We start from the raw sequence: 24,655 nt of genomic DNA on the forward strand, positions 1-24,655 counted from the left end.
GGAACCTTTTAAAATACAGTTATCTCTTGATTACCCAATGACATGAGACGAGAATCAATGCAAAATTATTTAAACATTCTCCAGAACGTGTGGTATAATTTTGTTTAGCCAAACATATTCTTGACTGATTTTGTTGAGACTGATGATTCAAATTATTGACATTTAGAGCACACAAAATTCATGAAAAAAAGGATTTCCAGAATATGGTAGGTAGCACAGAATCTGATTTGAGATGAAGTGATCAGCTACAGTTAGTCAGTACTGTATGCAGTATGAGAATTGTATTCATCTGATGATCCTTCTCACACCAACACAACTGGCTTCTTGGTCCCACCCAACCTTTCCATCCCTGCTTTGCCCAGGACCTACTTCTTTTGTGTAAATAATTTTGTGACTCATGGAAGTGCCTCACTCCCGCTCTAAGGCATTTGGGAACAGAGCTAAATACAATGACTCAGACCAAACATTGTAGTCAAGAGAAAAGGCCTCGGGGCAGCCAGCCCAATGAGAGGCTGAGCACACAATGCTCTATCCCAACACGGGCGGCAGGTCAGTACCAGGGTGTTGAGCCACCAATAGGGACAACACTGTTGGAGATATAAGAATGTCTCTCCCTTCTCGTCCTTAGTTCACTTGTGGTTTCTAAAACATCATCGGGGGTATTGTTATTTTTATCTGTGTGGCTAGTTTCTTGTGTCCACTTCATTTCCCCCTGTTATGTCTGTTCCCTCTTGTTTGGGTAAAAGAAAAAGCAAAATAAACATCAGAAAATGGAGTTTCCCTAAACATTGCTTTCTTTTTGAGTAATAGTGAGCATTTTGACTTAGCGTGAAGCATGAATATGTTGCGAATCAACAACTTCCCAGAGATGCTGTCACATGGCAGGGTGTGCTGTTGTGACATGTTCTTCATCACTCAGGTTTTTAAGAGAGAAAGAAAACAAATCACCATATGCTTTCGATAAGACGCCTCATGTGCTTCTCGATCTTTATTATCTAATCTACGCATCTGCAATCAACTCAAAGCTATTACTCTGTTATATGCCACTGTGCCTAAAATTCCACAGGAAGCCACACAGTTTTTAATTTAAACAAAAAACTGCATTTGAGATGGGTTGTGTTACATCTTATTTCAAAATACAGCTCTTCTCATTATTATCTCCTTCCTGTGATATTTCAAACATTTAAAAACCTCTAAACTGTTTATGAAAACCCTAATATGTAATTCCTAACTGGTCCTTCCTGTGACATAAAATCTTTAAGATAAAAGGAAGTTGGGAAAGCCATCAATTTAGAAGGCAAATTTCTAAATCGTATAAAGATATTTTAAAATACTGCATTTAAACTTACTAATGAAGGTCACCTGCTTAGGTCTACCCTTTTTATGTAACAATAAAATTAATACATCATTTTGTGAAGTCAAACAATTTTAGTGTATTTAGAATCCTTTTTGCCTTTTTTGTGCCTTTTTTATCACTTCAAATCCACAATTAATACATATTGTATAAGATATATAAGCATTATAACTAACTAGACTTTTAAGGAATAGATATATCTAAATTTGAAGTCTTATTCAAATATATGATTGGTAAAAGGATAACAAAGATATTTTATAAACAAATTTACCTTCTTAAACTTAGCCACTTCCAAAAAATGTATTATTTTTGTTATTCTCAACACTGACAGCTTTTATAATGTTAACTTGCATTGGGCTGATTTGTATTGTGTTTATTCTTTCCTAAAGTTAAAATTAGAAAATAGTCTAGGGTTTCACTGATATTACTGCTATTCTCCTATGATTGTTAGAGCTATCTTAACAGAGATAGAACTTGCATGTTTACTAATGGTATTTTTATTATAATTAGTTTCTAAGTGACAGCCCTTAATTGGGCTTAGCAATAATATATGTCAGATTCTCAATTACTGGCAGCAACTGTAGTTTTATCAAGAGTTCAGAACCCTGGATCATAAATTTACTCTTGAAAGGAATAGAAGGAAACTTTAATTGAGAGAAACAGGTCTGTATTGGACATATACTTTTAGATTCCTGGAGGCTATTCTGAATTGGAAAAGGTCAATTATTTTACTTCCAGAAATCCAGAACTCAAAAAGAAAATCACTGGTTATGTCACAACCTACCCAGTCTGTCTATCTCTTTTTACATATGTCCTCTATTTGGCAATGTTCCTCCCTCTAAATGGTAGCTTCCATGGCTGCTTATTTAAATTTTTTTTGGCCCACTTTTGTGCGTATTTCCCACTCTTTGCTGACATAGTGACAGCCTGACTATCCACTCAATGGAATCTACCAGGTTTGGTAGTCAAAAGTGCAAGGATTCAAAGAAATGTAAAAGAATGGGAACAACAATGGTATTGGAGAGTTACCAGAAGCAATTTGCCAATACCAGTTGTTCCTCTCCAATACCAGTTGTTCCTCATCAATACATAGTTGTTTGAACTGACGCTGAAAAAGTGTGGAGAATAGGGGAGAAGGCACCTTGGGACACTGTGATGGTGGCGTGGTAAATACTATGGCAGGCATTAAGGAAAGTAATATGGATACTGTTGTAAACCATATTACCTAAGAAAAAATTGTTTTAATTAACTCTTTAAAAAGGCTTGGAGAGATAGCATAGCAAGTAGGGTATTTGCCTTGCACGCGGCCGACCTGCGTTCGATTTCTCCATCCCTCTCAGGTAGCCCGGCAAGCTACCAAGACTATCCTTCCCGCACGGCAGAGCCTGACAAGCTCTCCCTGGCGTATCTGATATGCCAAACACAGTAACAACAAGTCTCACAATGGAACACTCGAGCAAATCCACGAACAACGGGAGGACAGTGCTACAACTCTTTAAAAAGAAATATTAATAAAAGGGAATATTGTAATTTGAGCATAGACCTCAATTTCCTAGAGATCAGTAAGTAAAAGTAAAGTAAAGGCCCTCCTGTTGATCATCGATTTGCTCGAGCGGGCCCAGTAACGTCTCCATTGGAGACTTTGTTGTTACTGTGTTTGGCATATTGAATACGTCACGGGGAGCTTGCCAGGCTCTGCCGTGCGGGCGAGATCAGTATTTTCATCAATTAAGATGACATCATTTAGATTATTTCTAAAGACAGAGCATTGTGAAAGTATGGCAAACGGCACCAGCCTATATTGAAGCTTAGCTCTGCCTCTTATTCTCTGTATGAGTGTGTGCAAATTCCCTGACATCTCTGTGCCTTGTCTATAAAAACAAGAGGATTGATAGAACCTATCTCATGGAATTGTAATGAGTGAATTGAAGTATTTAGGCATTGATGATGCTTTATGTCAGTAAGCATTGTATGATGTTTTCGATATATAAAGGATAGTCCCAGTGATAAAGCAGTTCGGATTTTCTCATCTGCCACCACTTCTCGCACTCAGCACAAACTTTAGAAGAATATTCGGAGAGTCTGATGTCTTTCTCGGAAAAGAAGACAGATATAGTCTTCACTCTATTTTCTTACACATCCACAAGGAGTGTGATTTTTCCCATCAAAAAGCAAATAAATGAAATAATTGAGCTTTAGCACCAGCTATGGGTGGCCTAGCTCTAAAAAAATGTCACAGTGACTTCCAGTTTGGAATGCACTTAAAAAAAAAAAAACTCTGGGCTGACTCCTTGCAATTCAACCAGGCCTCCAAAAGTTACTTAATAGTCAGGCCCCTTGTTACTTTCCTGAAATGGGAAGGTCTTTCATCTACAAATGCCTCCAACTGGTAGTGTTGCTTAAGTAAATAGCAATTTCAATGGGCTGGGATCACCTAAGTTCTTGAATAAACAGTATTTGCACTACATTAAATTGACTATCTTCTACTTCAGAAATTTAATTCCACTCTCTTCTAAAGGACCCAGTTTTAGTTTAAGTAGGACCCACTCATTTGAGAGAATGTCGCAGGAGTGGTTATTGAAAATGTGGTGTCTATTATGTTTTGAAAGATGGCAAGTTCTCTTCCTGAGTTATCTTCCTCTACCTCAAAGAAGTGGTAAAAGTGTCACTTCTCCCAGGCATATCAGCATAGCATTTAAAAACGTGTTTCATTAAATCCTCAGCTTCGGGTATAGCCTCAGTGTGCACCCTGAATTTCTGAGAAATCACATCTGTCGCTTCTCAGCTTCTCAGAGTAGCTTTAATTATTGTTGTTTTCCCCCCTTTCTCACTTGAAAGGATTGTCAACCACTTAGAAAATAGTAGAATGAAGCACAGTAGAAAAATCAAATTGCCTATCATTCAGAGTCTCCTTTTGATATATCAAAATTAGATGGTGTTTACCAGTGCAAGATATTGTCTTAAAGTATTTGAAATAGGTTAACTCTTTTAGACCACGAGGTAGAGTCTATTATTACTAGGTTCTCAGTAAGAAATCCTTTAGAGAGTCTTACTAAGTAGGGGTGGAACAACCATCAAAAGGGATACTTCCATTATTTTTTTTTCTTAATAACTGGCAATTTTTTAATACTTCACAGTCTTTTGAAGGCAACAACAACTTTGATACACCTGAGCTACGAACTTTTCCACCTCTTTCCACCCGATTCATCAGGATCTATCCCGAGAGAGCCACTCATGGTGGACTCGGACTCAGAATGGAACTGCTAGGTTGTGAAGTGGAAGGTAATTGCAATTTCCAGAGCCTTTTCTAGTTTCCTCTTTTTTTCTTATTTCTTTTTCCATGCATTTATGCCCCTGTTGCAAATTCCCACCTTCTCTCCCCAGTCCCCCTCCCTCTGGCCTCACCCCCAGTGTTTCTGTCTCTCTCTCCCTCTCTGTCCCTGTCAGTCTGCTAAATATTTAGTCCAGGAAGCTATGCCTTCAGACCGTCCTGTTGGTCTACCCAACTTCCTCAGATTCTGTGAGAATGTCTCCTTTTACTTCTTTAACAATTTCTTGAAGTGCAGTTCATGTAACATAAAATTCACCATTCTAAAATAAACAACTCAGTAATTCAATGCCATTTAGTCCATCCATAATGATTGCATAACCACCATCTTAATCTACTTCCAAAGCATTCCCATCACTCCAAAGTAAAACCCCTGCCCAATTACATGATTTTCTCTAAAATTTCTCTCTTCCCAACCCCTACAACCAGTGCATTCTTTGCTTTTTTCAAATGTTGTTTAGAGGTCTATGTTTGATCCAAGTTTCTGTCATATACTAACAGCAAGCAGCATTTGACAGGCTGAAGCATCATAATATTGTCTTGGATGAATTTCTTAGGCTATTGCAAAGAGACAAAACTTTAATAATATGATGCATATGAACATACAGTGAGGTTTATTTAAAGATGTTACTAGCTAAGTGTAGATTATCATACAAAGGTCATAGCAAGTACAAATTTACTTTACATACTGTACTCACAAATATACTTTTTGCACTCACAAAGTTACTCCTCTGTAATTTTAGCACACATGAATGAGATGAATTTTTTAATGATGTGATGGTTGTTCAATGCACCGTTTCATCCTTCTATGCATTCAAAGTCCCATCTGCCTTAGATTTGGGCATAAATGAGTAACTTTATGCCAACTTTTTCATCCCCATAAAGGTCTTTCTCCAGGTTAACTTGAAGAATGGTTATTGTTGGTACCCAGATGTTAATCAATTGAGCATATGCTCAGAGTTGTTTTGAAGAAAGCTTTTTAATGTCACCTTCTTCTATGGTTTCAAAATTATTTGTGTTAGCTGCCCAAATATAATTACACTCCCAAGCACATTAAATATCATAAAATTTTTCTTATGCACTACAGAATCTGAAGCTATAAATCATTTCTAGTGAATAATTCATAGAAACTTTTTGATGTGTGAAAGAAGGCCATAATCTCCCATTCTTTATCATTTGGTAGTTTTCATCTCTGTCGTCATGTCCCAGACCTCTGAATTTTTCAATCACTATTAACACAGACTAAGAATGATCTTGTTCCAATGCTTTGGCCAAAAATGCCAAGGAAAAGAAAGGATGGGCAGTTTGAGCCAACAGCAGACACATTTGTTCAAGTTACTGAATGACACAGAATCTAGGAAGGAGAGTCTGGTATGCTAGCATGCAGATCTTCAGTCTAGGTTCTAAAGCAACACTATCTTGGGAGGTGTAATGAACAGATGATACTGAAGACAGAGCCTGGTGGCAGTTTGCCAGTGTCAACTACCAGTGTAGTGAGGTAGAAGTTGTTGGTGAAAGGAATTGCTGCAGATGTCTCTAAGGACTCACAAAACTGAGGAAGTTGCCATGAACCATATGAAAAATCATCTGGGAAAATAATGCCAATGCTTTATAACAAAATTGGCAATCGTTAGTTTGTACACAGTGTTGAGAAATAACTGTTTTTTGCCCTGATCTACTGAAGACACCTAAAAGGAATGAAAAATGTTGAGGTATGGCCCAACTTTCCATGGGGCTACATCCTATTTCAGGGGTCCAGAGAGCCTACTTGGGTCTAATTTTTAAAGAAACAATAAAAAACCCACAGACGATGAAACAATTTCAAGAGTAAAATTGGAGCATAAAAATCACTCATTTCTGACTTTGTTTCAACTTAATTCAAGTAAATCCTAGGCTGCTTTTGGTGGAGAACCCCACCCTTCCACATACCCCGAGAAATGCCATATGAAAACAGCAAGATGAATAGAGTTTAAAATACTTAAAAGCCGTGCAAAATTGAAAGCAAGGCAACTTAGTGAAGACCAGCAATTGGATTGCCCTAGAGTGTCCTGAGATGTTGTAAGAACAAGAGCCAGGATACGTATATGTACCTTTTTACAGAATCTGGACAGCATGCCTCAATGCTCAGTGTGGTACTGTGCAAGGTGATTTCCTTGTTTTTATTGCTGTATGTATTGAGACAGTGAAGGGAGTGAAAGCAACCTACCTTTCTACATTTGTCATAACTGTCTTGCAGAACTTAAGCACAACAAAGAACTGTGTCAATTTTTTATTGAAAAGGGGATGGTTAGTTGTCAGCACCTTCCTATTAGCTAGAAGCACTGAGAGAATAGTCCCACCTCCATTTTGAGTTCCTGCCAGCATCTCTTCTTGCTCTCAAATATTAAAAGAAGTATACGTTATCTTAAGTCTTATAAAGTGAAATACAATGCCGAAAACTGTAAAATATTAAACAGATTGCAAAAATGAATAACAGGCTTAAAAAATGAGCTAAACTAAATATAAAGAACTTCAAATAGTCTTTGATTAATGTTGGCTACTTTTCAACTACCAACTCAAAGATATGACGATACCTGCGAACAGTGGAATGTGGTCCTCAGGGAGTTATGGTCAAATGACCCCCAGAAATCTAAGATCGCACCTCTCAGACACCTGCTGCTCAGAGAGAAAGAACCCCCTCAGAAATGGAGACACTGCCATATAAAGTCATGCTTTTAAAAAGAAAGAAAAAGAATAATACTTTACTGAAAGTGAGTTTTGCAACTTCTTTTTCTGGGAAAATTATAAACCTGAAAATCAGTAAATAATAAGAATAAAATAGAATTCATGACAAGTGAACTCCCTGGGTCTCTGAAAATGAAAGAGAATGTAAGTAAAATCTCTGTCATCAAAGTTCTGAACTCCATGGTCATGAATAAATAACCAGTGAGAATTCAAAAACTTTTTCCCAAAAAGGATGTTTATGTAGATGACGATGTATAAAATGCTAAGGCAGCCAACTCTCCTCAGCAGATAGGGATCAAATACCAAAATACAGCAGTCCTCAATGCTCTCTGCAAGATCCAAGTATATTTAGCTCCTGAAAGAGAGGCAGACCATGCTCCTGGCTTTACCACCGATTAGGGGTTTTCTGCAAATGCATTCACAGATTCAACAGCCAGAGACTGAAGAATACATTTCAGAGGTGTGAGATTGTAATACTTGGATTTTGTTTCAGCACCTACTGCAGGACCGACCACTCCCAACGGGAACCTGGTGGATGAATGCGATGACGACCAGGCCAACTGTCACAGTGGAACAGGTGATGACTTCCAGCTCACAGGTGCAGAAACCATCTTCATCCCATTGCTGTGCCATTTCAGTTCACATTGTAATTGACATTGACACTGCTCATCAATGTCTGTTTGTGTTTTCATAAATCCTCATGACAATGAACACCTGGTTGGAGGCAGAGCCGCCCAGAGCATAGAGGTAGCCTGATCAGAACAAGTGCACTAACTATACTTTCTTCACGTCATCTGTATAAATGACTATCATTAATAGCCACAGCAATCCAGGGCAATACTTTTAGCTGTTTCAGAGCTAAAGGCTTAATTGAATAAGAATTTTTCTGAGCTAACTGTATTTCCCTCATCTTTAAGTCTCCCACCCCTCTAACACATGTGCATAACCACACACTTTAGAATGTTTATTTTCATTTCCTAATGAGGATTTAAAAAATTTGAGAGGATCTTTTATCCAACTAATTGATGAAATTAGACTTATTATGCAGCTTTTAAGTTAGGAATTTGTAAATCATTCTACATTAAAATTTGCAAAAGCAGAATTAGTTGTTATTTCACATTACCACTGACTAGCAAACATGTCAGGAAGGGTATATGCCAAATGCCTCTAATTAATTTAGAGTATCACTAATATTCTAAAACCCTTGAGGTTCAATTGTGACCTTTTCTTCCACTTGGAATGGTGCAGGAAATATTAGGCAAAGGGGGAACTGGGATGGGACAATTTTGAAACTGGCACAGGATTTTCACCTAGTTGTTAAGCTGCTGTGAGGTCTTTACTGCTACCTAGCTTAAAGTAAATTTTCCTAAGGCATCTGACTCTCATCAAACCTGAGCTCTTGGATGAAAGTGTGTATATTTCACCCTGTAGGGCCTCAGAGAACCCACCTAATTCATTTCCATGAGTGAACTAATGTGTTCCCATGTAACTTTGTAAGGCTGCCTTGTTACTGGCTAATGCATTCGTGCAAATTCAGCATTGCTACTGATTTCTCTGAAGCAGGAAGAGATCTCTGTACCATGAAATGGAATGAGGGGTAAAATAAAGCCCAGAAATTGAGTATCATAAACTCAGTTTACATTAAATCAAACCTTTCAAGACTGTCTCCCTTGAAATTTTCAGGATAATCACTTATATTTTCTATGGCCAATAAGTGTCATACTACTGTGGGCTTTTTAAAACAAACCTATCTACATAGCCACAAACCACAAAAATTACTCTAATTATCACACAGACATTTTCTTCATGAGATGTTAAGTTCAGGTTGAAAAACCAACAGCTGATGTTTAAAAAAAAAAAGACAGTGCTTTCTAGAAACGAGATCTGTGCAACCTTCTGTGTTTTGCCTATAAACACTGGCATAAACTTCAGGCTTTTTTGCAGACCCCTGTTACACATCTATAGTGAAATTCCTCATAATGTGGAATGACTAGAGTCATCACATCATACCCTTTTCAATTACCGTCTTGTGTTGTGGGTTCTTTTCCTCATAAACCCCAAAGTGGTCAGTTAATATTGATTAGAAACAACAAAGCCTCAGACTTACTCTTCATACCAAAACAACCAACCTTCTCATTTTTTACATCAGTTCATGACTGAATCAATTGAAACTAAAGTCTTTGAATGAAATGGGGCAAGAATGTTAGCCTGGAGCAAATTGTGTATAGCAACAAGTTACAAACCGCAGAAAATGGGTCATTTGTAGTGGAAACACTGAAAATACTTTCAAAGTATAAGGTTTATATACAACTTTTAAAATAATTTCCAGGAAAGACAGCAAAAAAAATTTATTCTGATTTTTTTAAACCTATTACCATGGCAAAGAAAGTTGTTTACTCAGGCCAGGCCAGCCAGTCTATTTGCCTCAATAATTCAAGAAATATGTGCATGTATTAGAAACTTCTGGACTGTTGAACATGCCCATTCTGTGTCCCCATCAAGAAGAGGTGACTTAGCCATTTCGTGCTTCATATTCATTTACTTCATTGACACCTAATCTATCCTTTTTGAAAACCAAAATAAAACTTCCTTCCCTGATAAAGCTGGATGATATCCTTTTCTGTAAAATAAAGGCTTGCTCAGTATGTGAATATTTGTCACGGGCAACCCAGCTATGTGTTTGTTGTGGACAGCACACCTCCTCCTCACCCACACATAGTTCTGACCTCTTTGTTCATTTTGTCACTTGCTTTGTTGTCAGAACTGCAAACTCCAAATGTTCAATGTAATGAAACTAAACTAAAAGCATTCTCACTTTAACCTTGATAGGTGGGAACTTGGAAATTGGGATCAATGTTCTCTTTAGCAGTGTTTAGTTCTTTAAAACAGAAGCTGTCACTTTAATTTCTCCTCCCGTCGTGTCTAGTGAGAGAGATAGGTATTGCAGCAAAACACTCTTTACTTACAAACAACATTGAATTCCAGGTGAACTGTACTAAAATCTTGGAAATGAGGAGAGATTTTGCTCTCCCCTACTTCCTTGCCAAGGTGAAAATTTACCCCTGAAGTTATTCATTTGCAAAATGCCTTTGAAGTCATTACATAATACAGTTGACTTCAAAGGGATGAGGAGGCCAAATTTCACATTGGATCTGTGTGTACCCAGCAGCAGAATTTAGCTCCCAACCTGTAACAAAACTGATAATGCATATCTTTTTTAAAAGGTGAATTTTCACCTTGAGTCTTTTTCCTATAAGACCACCGGGAACAGAATGCTAATGTATTCTGGCCTCTCTCCAATTCTGCCATTATAGATTCACCTTCTTAACCCATAATATATATAATTCTTTCTTCGCAGTGCCTGCCTCATTGAGGCCACACACACATGTGGCCACTCACCCAGCATATTTACCGAGGAGAGCAGGGGCTAACAGGACTCGCTGCTGCAGTCGATTAGCTCAGCAATCTTTGGACCATTCCAAGAGCAAGATTTTACGGCTCTCTGATTCACTTTCCGGATGATTTCTGACCCCCGGGAGCTGCAGGATAGGACTAGAATCTGGGCCAGAAAAGAGATGATCACAGACCTTTATTGACTAATACTGCAGGGAGGTGTGCAATAGCACCCCATAACTGCCTCCAGTGCTCACTATGATTAGCCTGGACCCACCCCATGTCCTTATTCTCAGCCTTCCCCAGACTTTATCTCTTGGGAAACAGGAGAAACATCATCTCTGACCTTGGTCTGTACCTCACACACATATAAGTAGAAATCGCTTTCTCAAGCACCTAAGCAATAAAGAGCAAAGCCTTATTTCCCAGACTTAGTGGATGTTAAGAGTCATCCCAAAGTCTTTGAACGTACAGATTTCAAGGTCTTTTCCCAAGAGATTCTGATTCTCAATGAGGTCTGAGGAGGATTAATGGACTGGAAACTATTTTTGAAACAGCTATACTAAAGTTCAGATGAGCCTAATCTAAAAGAGTGAAAACACTCCTTAAAACAGAAGTGGAATGAGAGGAAAGTGGAAATGCTTAGATTCAAAAGAAAGGGGGTGTCAAGCTAACTCTGCACCTGGTGGGCCTGCCCCTGACCAAAAATTCCATGGTTGACCCAGACTGCTTGATTGCAAGCTCACAATGCTCAGGGTATTATTTGTTCCATCTTCCCCTTCAGTAGGACTGTGAAGAAATATCTCTCCTCATTCCCTTTTCCTGCAGTTTCACCAAACCACATACTGGGCAGAATATTTTTTCTGGGGAAAAATAAACAATGACAGCAGCAAAAAAAAGGAAGACTCACTGCCATCCTCTTTAAACTTTTAGTTAAAAAAATAGATTGTAGGGACTGGCTTTGCAGCTTGCCTAAAGGCACACATCTGAAACCTTGGGAAACTATTTGAAGCTGAGAGGTCGAGGTCAGGTTTAAGACCCAAGTCACCAATGACATTGGAGGTCTTTGCTTTTCACTGTTGTATGTCTCATTTAGTCTGGGAGTCAGAATGCCCTTGAAGGAAGCTTCCAAATTCTCTGTGCCTTATTATACGAATAAGGGTGGGAGAAATAAGTGTGGGAGAAAAAGCAGTGGTGTATTTGGAATCAATATTGTGGTGAGCACATTTTAAATGAAGCGATTGCTAGAATTGGAACCAAAACAAGAATTTCCTACAGGAAATATTTGCCTCCAATAGATGCATGTAAGTGTAGATCCTCTGCAGCAGGTTGTTGACCACGACTTCCTCTTTCTCATTTTCCTCTGTTTCTCCTTTTTGTCTTTCAGGGGGTACCACGGTGCTGACCACGGAGAAGCCAACCATCCTGGACAGCACCATACAATCAGGTATCCACTGAGAGCAAAATATGGAGATTTTATCTAGGCTGCTCCTCCCCCCTCTAAAAATAGTGCTCTTCTGAGCTTCCCCACTTCCCTTTCCCTCAAAAGGCCCAGAAGAGAGATGCCACGCAGCATCTGGTCTCCAAGCATGAGCCATAAATATTGCTTCCCTTTCATCCACATGTATATGCAGCAGGGAGTGAGCTTCCCTGCTCCATCAGTAATTGCCAAATGGTGACAATCCCAGCTCTCCACCGAAGAGGCTGAGTAACATACTTTGTTTAAACACAGCCCATCTAGGACACGAACTGTGTTTGCAAACTAGGGGAGGAGGAAATCGCACAGGCAGCCGCCTGACTATTTATTTTCATCACGATTCTGTAAAACCGAGACAGGCAAAGTTTGTCAGTGTTGCCTGCCACCGGGCTGGCAGTTTTACAACAGCGTTTCAGTGGGCGTGCCACGAAACTGGGGGGGTTCAGGAAACCAGGGCTATAATTGTGCACGGGGAGAGCCACGCTCGAAGGATGGCGCCCGCATCCGAGTGCTAATAGAAGAGCTCGGTGACTTTTACAACTCTGGGTTTACTGTTGATCAGAGGCCGGCCACAGTTGAGTCGTGGCCCCTCTTTTGTCTAGGGTTAGTATTTTGTAAAAGTTTTCCCCACAGACACACGAAGGGAAGCAGTCAATCTAAGCAATCAGAGGCTTTAAATACTTGAAAGTTAATCATTAGGGAAAGGTGAACGGGTCAGTTTCCAGCCTCGTCCTTTTCCTTTATTGAAGCTCACTCAGCCTTGGCCTCCACAGTCCTTTATTAACGGGGCGTGTGGTGTATATCAATGTTTCCTCAGCAGTGTGTCACTACCCAGTGAGGCAGAAGTAGAAAAGGCCGCGCTAATTAGTATGCTTCCTTAAAGGACTCTGTGCTGTTGACCTGATTAAATTGCAAAAACAAACTTCTCTTCAGTTGAACTTAACCCCACGTCTCCCTGTGGTATGTTCAGGTTGACAAAATTCCGGCTCCCTCCCAGTTCTAACACACCCAATTGCCGATAGTTAATATAGGAGTAATCAGTCCAGTTCCTGAAGAATGGGCCTCCTAACTCAATATGTTTTCTAGTTAGAAAATGCCACCTTCTGGGAAAGTGCAGTGAGTCGCCTCAGAGGGCAGAAGCTACCTCAGGAGCACTCTAGTTCCCTTCCTTTGTTTTACCTCAGTATGGTTTTCTGTAGAGAAGGAATCATTGCCACTGTCTCTCTAGCTCTGTGAGAGAAGGTGAAATAATGATGTTCCAGTATGATAGAAATAGTGTGATGGGTGGTTCTGCTTCTTTTCTTGAGTCAACTAAAATTCCTAAGAAGGTGTTACCCAACTTGACTTATCCTATCTCTCTTCTTGAGTTTAAAAAGAGCTGTGGTTCATTCATCATCATAATCATCATCATCATCATTATCATCATCATCACCATCATGTGAACAGCTGTTGATAGAATGCAAAGCTTGTACCAGATTCAAAGTTGAGGTCATTCTTCCTGAATGGATGGTCTTTTTGATCAAAGCAGAATGGCCAAGGAAACTCACTTGATTGGTTCATTAAATTCCAAGTTTCTGGTATGATAAATTCACCAAGGAGCCTCAGGGTCATCTCACAGGTGGCCAAAGGGCAAATGTAGAAATCATCTTCTGCTGCCACCACCTTACAAGTAAATTGCACTTCAAACTAGAGCACTTCTCCTGAGTAACTCCATGTGTGGCCCCAAAAGGGGCAAAAAAGACCCCAAAACTAAAATAAAACAAACTGCAGGGCTTGCTACTTTTACAGACAGTCTGGTTTGGGATTCTACTGCCAGTTCAAAAATCACTTGGTTTCTGTTTTTCCCTTGTTTTTGTCATGAGTTAGGCTCTGAATCATTGTGGGTGTCTTTGAGGAGTTCTGTTCATCGCCACCTTCTAGCTAAGTCAGTGCTCAGAATGTTTCCCAAGGATCTGAGCATGTCAGAGACTAACTCAGAAGCTACCCGCACTAATATATCCACAATAGTTTGCATACCTCAAATTTTTCAGGCATCTTTACAAGCTGTAGAAAGTTAAACCCTTAAACATTCATCAAAATCCATCTTTGTTGAAACCATTACAGACTGAAGCAGAATCTTAAACTCTCATTTTGATAATTCTTATCAATATAATAAATGCAATGAGCATTTAATGTTTATATACTACATGAGTATTAATCAGACATATAAAAATCTATGAATGTTTTACCAGGAACTGATGCGAACCTTGAATTTTTAATCCATTTCCCCTAGGTGAAGTTCCTACCTTTTGAGGAACTTTAACTCTTATAGCAGCTAGAGTGTGTTCTTAATCTATGATGAAATGAACCCCAGAATCCCCACTTTTTTGAACCGAAGCACCAGTCTATGTGTAAGCGGGTTAACATATGCAATAGAAGTTTTGAATACCAGATTTCAAAATTAAATCCTTGTACATATATGGTGCTAATGATTCAACTTGGGCAAGACTGGTTCAGTGAGCGCAGCTGGTGCTTGCTCACAGAGGCCATAAATTTGTTTTAAGTTCAGAATACTGTTTCCTGCTATTTTTTAAGAGTCAAGAAGGGATTTAGCCAGATTATTCCCAATGAATTTAATGAGAATTGTGCCTCTACAGGGCCTGGATAATATTTTTGGAGATTTAAAGGTCAATCGTCCTGTATATTTATTTCATGTGTCTGTTTACTTTGTTTCCTTCTTTCTCTGTTCACCTATCCTCTGCTTCTGAACTATCCTCTTCCTCTCCCCTTTCTCTCTCTGAAAATGCTTGTGTGTATTTTGTGTGTTTAATAGCTGTTGCAGCCAGGCTTGACTTTTCAACATTGAGCCTACTCACACTCCAGATTCCTCCTTCGCAAAGTGTGTTGATGAAAGAAATATTCTTCCAGATTTTAATTTGAAATATATACGATTGGAATAAGAAAGTAAAAGAGCAATAAACTCTTTTACAATAAAAGGAAAATTAGTAAAATCTTATTTAGTAGTAAACAAAAAGAGCAGTTTGTCTAGTTCTAAGAATTGGAAAGAATATTGGGGAAAAAAGGTGTATTACTCTTAGAGGCTGCAGGAGAAACACCTAAATCACCCTTCTTGGCAAAACTGCCTCAAGTCCTGGTCACTACAAAAATATTCAAACGTGTACATTTTATGGGATCACCATAATATTAACAGCAAAATTAATGGGCACTATGGTTTTCTGTACAATATAATAAATTTAAGGCATTAACAAGGCGAATATCACCAGAAATGTATGTATGTGCTGTAATGGCTTACTGACCACCCATAGATTAAAAATTTTCCAACATTCACATTTTCTAACATGAGAATATGCAACAATACATTCCAGGATCCTGGGCACTGACATCCAAGCTTGCTCAACCATTTAGTCACTGTTCAGTTGAGTGTACTTCATCTACATAATTCAATCTTGCCGTGCAGAAGTGTGGTAAATTTTGGAGAGGGTTTAGCATGCTTTAAGAAGTCCTATTTCATGCTCATGATAGACTAGACATGAAATATCTCTCTCCCATGACACTGTAGCTGTGAAATATAGCCCTTTTGCACTAACTGAAACTAGTAGTCACATTATATGTATCACAGGGCTTTTGAGTTTACTTTCCCAAACTGGTCCTATCCACCCTTTGGGAGACCACATTGTCATCACAATAACGAATTCACCCAGCTCAAATTTTGATAGTTCATAGGGGGTTTGCATCCCAAATATTATGATAGCGTTTGAAAAGAGTTCCTTGTAAACCAAAATGTAAATTACCTTTATCGATTCAATAAATCTTCCCATTAAAATCCCTCCTGCCATTGTTAAGGTGGGGAAGGGGCAGGGGAGCCCAAGCTCAGAGAAGAAAGCAAGCTATTTTGTGTTAAACACTTGAGCAAAGTGAAAGAGAAGGTCAAAGTAAGATGTGATCTAAGTCTGACTCTAGTATAGCATCTAATACCACACTCCCCTTATTGTTCATCGGGATTGTTTTGAGGCTCATTCTTAAGTTCACTTGGCTGACTGGGCACTTCTCTCTGTTTCAATGCTGCCATCTTGTGGATGGCCAAAAACTGGTGAGAAGCAGTGACCCGCCCTCTGCCCCTTTATTTCATAGGAATGGGAATGATCAAGTATGAGAATTTTATCTTCAGGATTATGTTTCATGTTGGTTTTAAGATTTTTATCATTATTTCATTTTTCCACATTTAACATTTTCAACACTGTTCAAGAAAAGAGTAAAAAAAATAAAATAAGTCTTTTAGAGCTTTAAGAAACATAGTGGTCAAATGGTAACTTATAGAACGTAGGACAAATCATTCCTGCACATCCATTCTTCTTTTCTTTTAGATTTCAAAGGAAGCATGTGAATGCTTTTTCAAACAATAAATGTGTAGCTATTTAAATCTGCTTTGGCTTTACATGACCTTGCATTGAAGTTTTAAGTGGGAAAATCACTTTATATGCAAATTTTCTCATTCACTTAAAAGAAGTAGAAACTTACCCTTAAAATTTGTTGACCTGATATAAAACACAGCAGAAAAAATAATCTTCAGAAATGCATCAGAGACTAACACCAATGACCAGAAAAAAACAAACTGGTAAATGCAAGACAGCCTCAGGAGGAGGTACTCAGCCAAGCCACATTTGGACTTTGGAGGTTAATAGATCACTCTCCAATTAAGATTATTTTCATTGATTGCTATCAAGTCATATGAATCATCCTCAAAAACAGAGTATCAATAGTAACACAAAGGGGCCAGAGCGATATAGTACAGCAGGTAGAGCATTTGCCTTGTACATGGCCAACCAGGGTTCAATCCCCAGCATCCCATTTGGTCCCCCAAGCACTGCCAGGATTAATTCCTGAATGCAGAGCTAGGAGTAACCCCTGAGCATTGCTGGGTGTGTGTGACCCAAAAAGCAAAAAAAAATAGTAAAACAAAGTATTGAATGTTGTAGAAAGAAGGAGAATGTTCCAGAGGAAATTTGCATTCTTTGGAAAGTACCTTCCTGGAAATTTTATATAGAACCTATTAGTCATGCAGTCCATAATCTTTTTAAAGCTAGATTTTTAAAAAAAAATTCTAAAAGTGATTTTGCAAATATTTGTACATTTCCATTTATTTGAGTTTCATGGCCAACCTGAATTTTGTGGCTTTCCCAGGATTTTTGAACAGATGTTCAGTTATGGTTAAGTTGTGTTTTCTCCTCAGCAAATTAAGGGCATTTCTAACCGTAAATGATTAAAGTTGTCTTTCTCTGTTTCTCTCTTTTTTTTCTTCCACCCACAAAAGAATTCCCAACATATAGTTTAAACTGTGAATTTGGCTGGGGTTCTCACAAGACGTTCTGTCACTGGGAACATGACAATCACGTGCAACTGAAATGGAGCGTGTTGACTAGCAAGACGGGACCAATTCAGGATCATACAGGTAATGGAGAGTTCACTGTGGTCTCATTTCTTTGAATTGGAGAAGGTGTTACTAGGGAGGGTCTCTGGGGTCTGAATTTATGAGACTTAGAAAATACTATACTTTCACTTGTATTTTTATTTCCTGGAATTACCAAAATCTCTTTTCCTAAGGAAGATACTCCAAGACTGAGAAGTAGAGAAGGTTGATTAAACATTTCAACTGATTACTCACCCTAGTACTAGCAAAATGGACAATATGTATGCATTAGTACCTGATCTATACACTTTCTCAACATTTTTCATGGACAGTATCAATTGAAAAGAAACAGTAAAACACACCCCATGAACAGCATGAGCGTCTTTCAACTATTTTAAAATTGGGATTGCTTTGAAATATGTTCACACATGTTATCTCATTTATTTCTCGGATAATGAATCACTGTATCACTGTCACTATATCACTGTCATCCTGTTCATCGATTTCCTCGAGCAGGCACCAGTAACATCTCCTTCGTCCTAGCCCTGAGATTTTAGAAAGTGCCACATTCGAGGCTCTTTCAGGGTCAGGAGAATGAGACCCATCATTGTTACTGGGTTTTGGCATATTGAATACGCCATGGGGAGTTTGCCAGACTCTGCTGTGAGGGCAGGATACTTTCGGTAGCCTGCCGGGTTCTCCAGAGTAAGAAGCAGATATTAAGATGTCGTGGGGCCGCGGGTGGGTTTTATAGTCTCTGGGTCTTAGCTGTTGATGGGATTACATGGCGCCGGGGGCAGTTGGTGGGTGTAACGCCTACCTACTGGAAGATGGGGGATCTGGGTGGAGGAGGCCCAGTCCTATGGAGATCTCAGCCCCGGGTCACACATGCCTGGGTTCCTCTGCCGGTTCCTTCATGCATGAAGCTCGTCCGAACCTGTGGAGAGTGGTCTCGGCATGGCTGTGGCTGGTTCCGGAGGTCTTTGGCTGTGGGGGCTCTGCTAATGAAATAATACATAGAATTAAAACTCCCCCCATCCACCCCCAGGGAGAAATGAAAAGACATTTTCATTAGTATTATTAATTATTATTAGGGTGGCATTATTATTACCTTAGGGAAGATTAAAAACTCTGAGCAGGTTAAAAAAAATCCTCACCACACCTCAACTCATTGTCCATCTTACTTCCTATCTTAACTTCCTTCTATGATGAATGATACAGGAAGGATCGGTTGGGGGACAGAGGTAACTGCCAGCTGCTCCCACAAACTCCATCCAGCACCACCCTCATGTCACCTAATCATTTCTTTATTCAACATGAAGCATAGTATAGAGAGGCAACAGTGCCCTTACAAAGCACACACACACACACACACACACACACACACACACACACACACACACACCCCAAATACCCAGCTGCAGCCCTACTCAGAGATAGAGGAATGCTTACTCAAGTAGTGGCTTCCCGAAAGATGCACCTGAGGGGCATTTGCTGTTACTGAGAAATCTCATTAGCAAAGTTCCTCCCATGCTGGTGCTTTGAATGAGTGGGTCAGTAGGCCAATGACTGGGCAGAGGGTACTTCGTGCCTTTCCCATTTTGTTGTTCGCTTTTTCCCCCAGTGAATATAGCCATTAAGTAGGTTGAATAGGGCTTCTTCCACCACAGCTACCTCCTTGCCTAATGAGAATGACAAGGAAATTGGATAAAATTGGACTCCTTCAATTCTGAGACACTTTCAATTGAATCTTAAGACAAGCAGTTTTAGGAAACTTAAAATACTTTGACTGTAAATGGCACTGTACATATAAATGGCATCAAATTAACCAAATGCAATTAGTTGAAATGAAGGCAGTAATGGTGGAAAAATTGATGCAAAGTGAAGCAAAATGGCTCAGTAGGATCTGACATTCAAAGGAGGTTAAAAGCTATGTTAGCCAGAGACAAAAGCTAAAAGGCTTGCAGAAGTAAAGTGCTAATTGAGAAAATGAAGACAGAGTTCCTGACCCAAAACTGTGATAAAAACCCTGAAAGGAAAAATATCAGCACTTTATGTGTTGGAGTACCAGAAAAGGAGGGTTTGTCTTGATTAATGGTTCAGAAGTGTGATTCCTTCTGAAGGGTTTGTCTCTTTTGTTCTCACAGACAAACTCCCCCGATTTACTTGGCAGTAGTGCCAGGGCAGTCCTAGACTAGAAAGAGCCTCTCTCGGCATTAGAAGCACAATCATTTGCTGAGAGACCTGGGTGAGGCCGACATCTGAAAGGCAGGAACTTGTTAATATGGGGGAGGAAAAAAACCTAGATGAAAAGAACAGACAGCTCACATGCACACAGACTGGCATTGGGAAGGCACTTTGCAAATCAGACACTAACACTGGTTCTGTAATTACTGCTAAGTAAACTAGCCTGCAGCCGCATTGCCAGTGTGTTTAAAGGTATCCCCCTTTTGTTCTGTCTTTGACCTCTAACAATGAAGCTGTGTAGTTCCTTTAAGAGTACTCCTGGAACTGGCTCATTGAACAAATGGAGCAGGCCCCTGGCACGGGAGGTGTGCACTGGGTTTTAAAGATACAGATAAGGGGGTAGCATTGCATTCTTGAGGCCCTCACAGTCTGGTTGTGTGTGGGAAATGTGACAGTGCTGTTGACTGGTGCAATAATGTCAAAGCGATCAATTGTAGGAGAGATGGGGGAAGCCGACCTACCATGGAGACGTTCAATCAGGAATGGAGTGGCATGAGCACAGACGTGGAACTCAGATGCCATTCCACTCCAGATTGCAAGGGTTGTGATTCAGGGAGATTCTGTTTGCATTATATTTGGGGGGGTTTGTTGTTGTTGTCTTCATTTATTTGGTTTGGGAGCCACACCTGGCAGTGTTGATAGCTGACCCCTGAATTTGCACTAAAGAGTCAGTTCTGGCCATGCTCTGGCGGCCATATATGATGTAAGTGATTGAGCCTGGGTTGTCTGCTTACAAAGCAAGCTCCTTTCCCACTGTAATGTATCTCTCAGGCCCTGAAGAGACTTTCCATGTGAAGCCATTAGCTCAGTAGTAGGGATATGGTCCTCCAGTATTGTGCAAAAAGATGGACTAGGTTGATAAAGATAGTGAGAGCCACTAAGGAGTTTGCTTTCATTTGGGGACCTCCTAAGGGGTGCTGGGAGCCACCAGAATGATGTCCTTGTAGTACCTGGCAGTGCTCTCCCACCATTTGAGTATTCTCCTTGACCCAAGAACTTTAAATAGAAAAATAACAAGAAGAAATGAATCAACAACCACAGTGTCAGCATGTCAGAGAAACAGAGATTTCCTCAGCAGTCTTCCTCCTCTTCCCATGTCTGGCTTTCTCCTAGATTCTATCATCTGTCCCCAGAGGCAGGGAAATAAATATCACTGTGGGCTCAGTAGATGCATTTCCTCTCAGCAATATCTCCAACTTGTCTTTTTTTCCATTATATGGAGGTGAGGCAGAGGCTGGAAAGGTTATTTTTACCTGTTCATCTGACAGACAGATGTCCCACTCATCTCAGTGAGTTCCACAGAATGAGGACCACTATTTGGTCCATTGCTGTAGGAGTGTCTGGTTCTATGGAGACCCAAAGATCACTCCTCAGACTTCTCCCCACCCTTCTTTGTTATATGCCACCCCTGGATTTTATAGAGTGTTTACGAGAACCCTCCTATAAATATTTAGGTGAAGAGAGAAAGCTGCTCAGTGGGGCCAGAGCGATAGTACAGTGGGGAGGGAGTTTGCCTTGCATGTGGCCGACCCAAGTTCAATCCCCGGCATTCCATATGGTTCCCCAAGTACCGCCAAAAGTAATTCCTGAGTACAGAGCCGGGAGTAACCCCTGAGCATCGCTGCATGTGACCCCCAAAAAAGTTAAATAAATAAATAAATAAATAAATAAATAAATAAAAGCTGCTCGGGGGCACAACCCCTTCCACCTGGACGCTTTTGACACAAGCAAGCAGGTGCAAGGACGTGCCCACATATGCACAGTGACACAAGTCACTCACAAATACACCAGCCTCTTGGGCAACAAACTAAACATCCTTCTGCCCGCTGAGGCCCACGCCTTAGATTCACACTTACATCAGGTGAGACATTAGGGTAGGTTATTTCTATCTGCAGAGCAAACAGTGAAACGTGAGTTGTGTGTTTAGACCAGGTGGTGGCAGGAAGAAATGTTCCCACTGGGGGTAATTAAAAGCAAAGCCAAGAGTAAGTTCTCACAGCTCGACAAGTGTCTATGTTGCCAAAATGGCACGTTCTCATAAGCCTCAAAAATGCAACCTTGCCTCTCCTTGAACCAGAAGACCACATCAAACAGTGACAGGTCTTAAGATTTTCAAGCTGCTAGGTGTATCTAAGGAATTTATAAGCCATTATGGAAAACTAAGGGGAAATGCTTTGCATTTGACAGTGGGATGGGAGAGGACTAGATTAGTTAGGGGAAAAAAATCAGTTTGGCTATTATCAAGTAGTTATAGTCACTTTCATGACTAAGGTCACGATAATTACTAAATCAACCAGAGGTCCTGCTGCTCGGTTGATAGCCAAGAATACATGTCAGTTAGGCCATTGAGGGAGCAGAGCAATAGTACAGTGGGTAGGATGCTTGCATTGCATACAGCTGACCCAAGTTCCATCCTCAGAACCCCATATTATCCCCCAATCCCTGCCGGGAGTGACCCCTCACTGCAGAGCCCTCAGGAGCAAGCTCTGAACACTGTCAGGTATGGCCCCCAAATGAACAAATTAGTCCATTAAACATGAGTTCACATGGGACAAGCTTAAAGTTGCATGAAAATAGCCACACAGCTCTCTCTGGCCTCTGTAATCTGCTTGCCTTGGTTCAAAGGCATTTTGTGCCATAGTCTCACATTTTTGGGTCTGTGCATTTCATAGAGTCATATTCCAATTAGTGCTGCTTTAGGGACCTGGAAATAGCTCAAGATGCTGGTATTCTTGCATGCTTTCAATGTGGAGGTTCCTGGGTTCGATCCCCAGTATGGTAGAGCACTGAACTGAGAGTCACTCCCCACGGCCCCAAATAGAACAAAAATAACCAACTGGCAAATCTATTCAGTGTCTATTCATGGATGCCCAAGGCAGTCTCAACAACCACTCTTGCTCCCCTTTATCCTGCTTATTTGGTGATCAGCCTGGGAGAGAAGATTTGGGTACCAAAAATGTAAAAGAGACAAAGGGAGTCATCACTTTGGTCACTCTCCCTAATGCAGTTCTTTGTCACAGCAGGAGATGGCAACTTCATCTATTCGCAAGCTGATGAAAATCAAAAAGGCAAAGTGGCTCGGCTGGTGAGCCCTGTGGTTTATTCCCAGAACTCTGCCCACTGCATGACCTTCTGGTATCACATGTCCGGTTCGCATGTGGGCACACTGAGAGTTAAACTTCGATACCAGACACCAGAGGAATATGACCAGTTGGTCTGGATGGCCATTGGACACCAAGGAGATCACTGGAAAGAGGGGCGTGTCCTCCTGCACAAGTCTCTGAAACTTTACCAGGTATGACCCCTTCCCCGGGTATGAGCCCTTCCCCAGGTCAGGAGGGCATCTACTTCAATAGCAATCAGGTAAGATTTTCGAGACTGCACACAAAAGGGTAATATGGAAACTTTTCCCAAAACCTTGCCCATATCTCCCAAACCTCAGCTCTTTCTGCAGTAATGATCACCTCAGCTGCACAAGCTCAAACTATCTCCTCTATTCCAGATTAGGACTGATTCATGAAAAAAAATGGGAAAGTGCTTCTCTCACAATGTAGCATTCCTTTTATTCATGGCTCTTTCCACTTTGTATTACCAAAAAGAGGCGAAGGAGACGTTTCATTCCACCTCCAGGCAGTTCATATAGATTGATGGGCAAAGTGTAAAGTCACAAAGTGCTTATGTGAAATTCCATGCATTTGATTTCTATGTCATAGATTGAGCTGAACAAGCATTTGTGAAATCTGCTATTTGGGACTGAACATTTAAATACACTGAAAATCATCTTGTTTTGTTAGGTGATTTTTGAGGGTGAAATCGGAAAAGGAAACCTTGGTGGAATAGCGGTGGATGACATTAGTATTAATAACCACATTTCACAAGAGGACTGCGCAAGTAAGTACGAGTGACAGTAGAAACCAATGAAGCACTTGTCTGAGACTTGATTCTTTCCATGCGATAGTCTTTTCTTGCTCTTTTAAGCCTAGAATTTTAATGCGACTTGTAAGTATATCTTATGAAGTGTACATTCTGAAACAGCAGGCATAAAATTGGGTCAGTTTAACATTAGCCACTCCATTACTTAACCTAGTTTGTTTGGGATATCTGGTTGGTAGCTATAAAATTACACAACAGTATAAGACATAAAGAAGAAACCCATACCTGCTTGTCTATAAACACCAGGCCAAAATATTTCTATCAAAGTAGAAAACACACATCTGGTTAATTACCAATATCTGGAAATGTAAACAAAACTGCAGGCTTTTGAAAATTGTGATTACTGTGAGTTAAGATTGCATTGTTAGTGAATCATAGGTGCTGTATTTCTTTGCTTTCTGAGGAATTAAGTAAATACTTCTGGCTCTAAACATAATTGAAATGACTCAAAAAAACTAATTAATTACGGACTTTGCCTAGAATTTCAGAGTTTAGGATTTTATCAGCCTGCTATATATGTAGAAAAGTATGACATAGAAAATACATTCATATTGCCTAGTTCTTGATATATAATTTTAAATAGCATCACTAATGACAAGGTAATAGGACATAATTAGTCTTAAGCTCCATTTGCTACACTTAAATTTTTGTTTCATATCATTATATAAGAGAATGATAATTATAACAAAACAGAATAAGTCTACTGGGAAAATTTAAGACAAAGGAAGCCTGTTGACTATAGTGAGTTTTATGCTGTTTTAGCAATTTACAAACCTTTCTTATTATACAACA

General features: G+C 39.9%; 1 protein-coding gene across 3 annotated transcripts in view; it reads left to right on the top strand.

Moving 5' to 3' along the window:
* The window catches only part of NRP1 (neuropilin 1), a 162,982-nt gene that overhangs the window by 131,011 nt on the left and 7,316 nt on the right, over positions 1-24,655 (top strand). For 2 of the 3 annotated variants that reach the window (XM_056131531.1, XM_056131525.1), the window contains 6 exons: positions 4,492-4,636; positions 7,900-8,004; positions 12,187-12,246; positions 17,588-17,725; positions 22,954-23,225; positions 23,725-23,821. In XM_056131531.1, the coding sequence (XP_055987506.1) occupies positions 4,492-4,636; positions 7,900-8,004; positions 12,187-12,246; positions 17,588-17,725; positions 22,954-23,225; positions 23,725-23,821 (817 nt within the window). The remainder of the gene's footprint in view (positions 1-4,491; positions 4,637-7,899; positions 8,005-12,186; positions 12,247-17,587; positions 17,726-22,953; positions 23,226-23,724; positions 23,822-24,655) is intronic. The other variant, XM_056131539.1, reaches the window with a different exon arrangement.

This window comes from Sorex fumeus, unplaced genomic scaffold (genome assembly GCF_029834395.1).
Source record: "Sorex fumeus unplaced genomic scaffold, SorFum_2.1 ptg000007l, whole genome shotgun sequence".
NCBI classification, from domain to species: Eukaryota; Metazoa; Chordata; class Mammalia; order Eulipotyphla; family Soricidae; genus Sorex; species Sorex fumeus.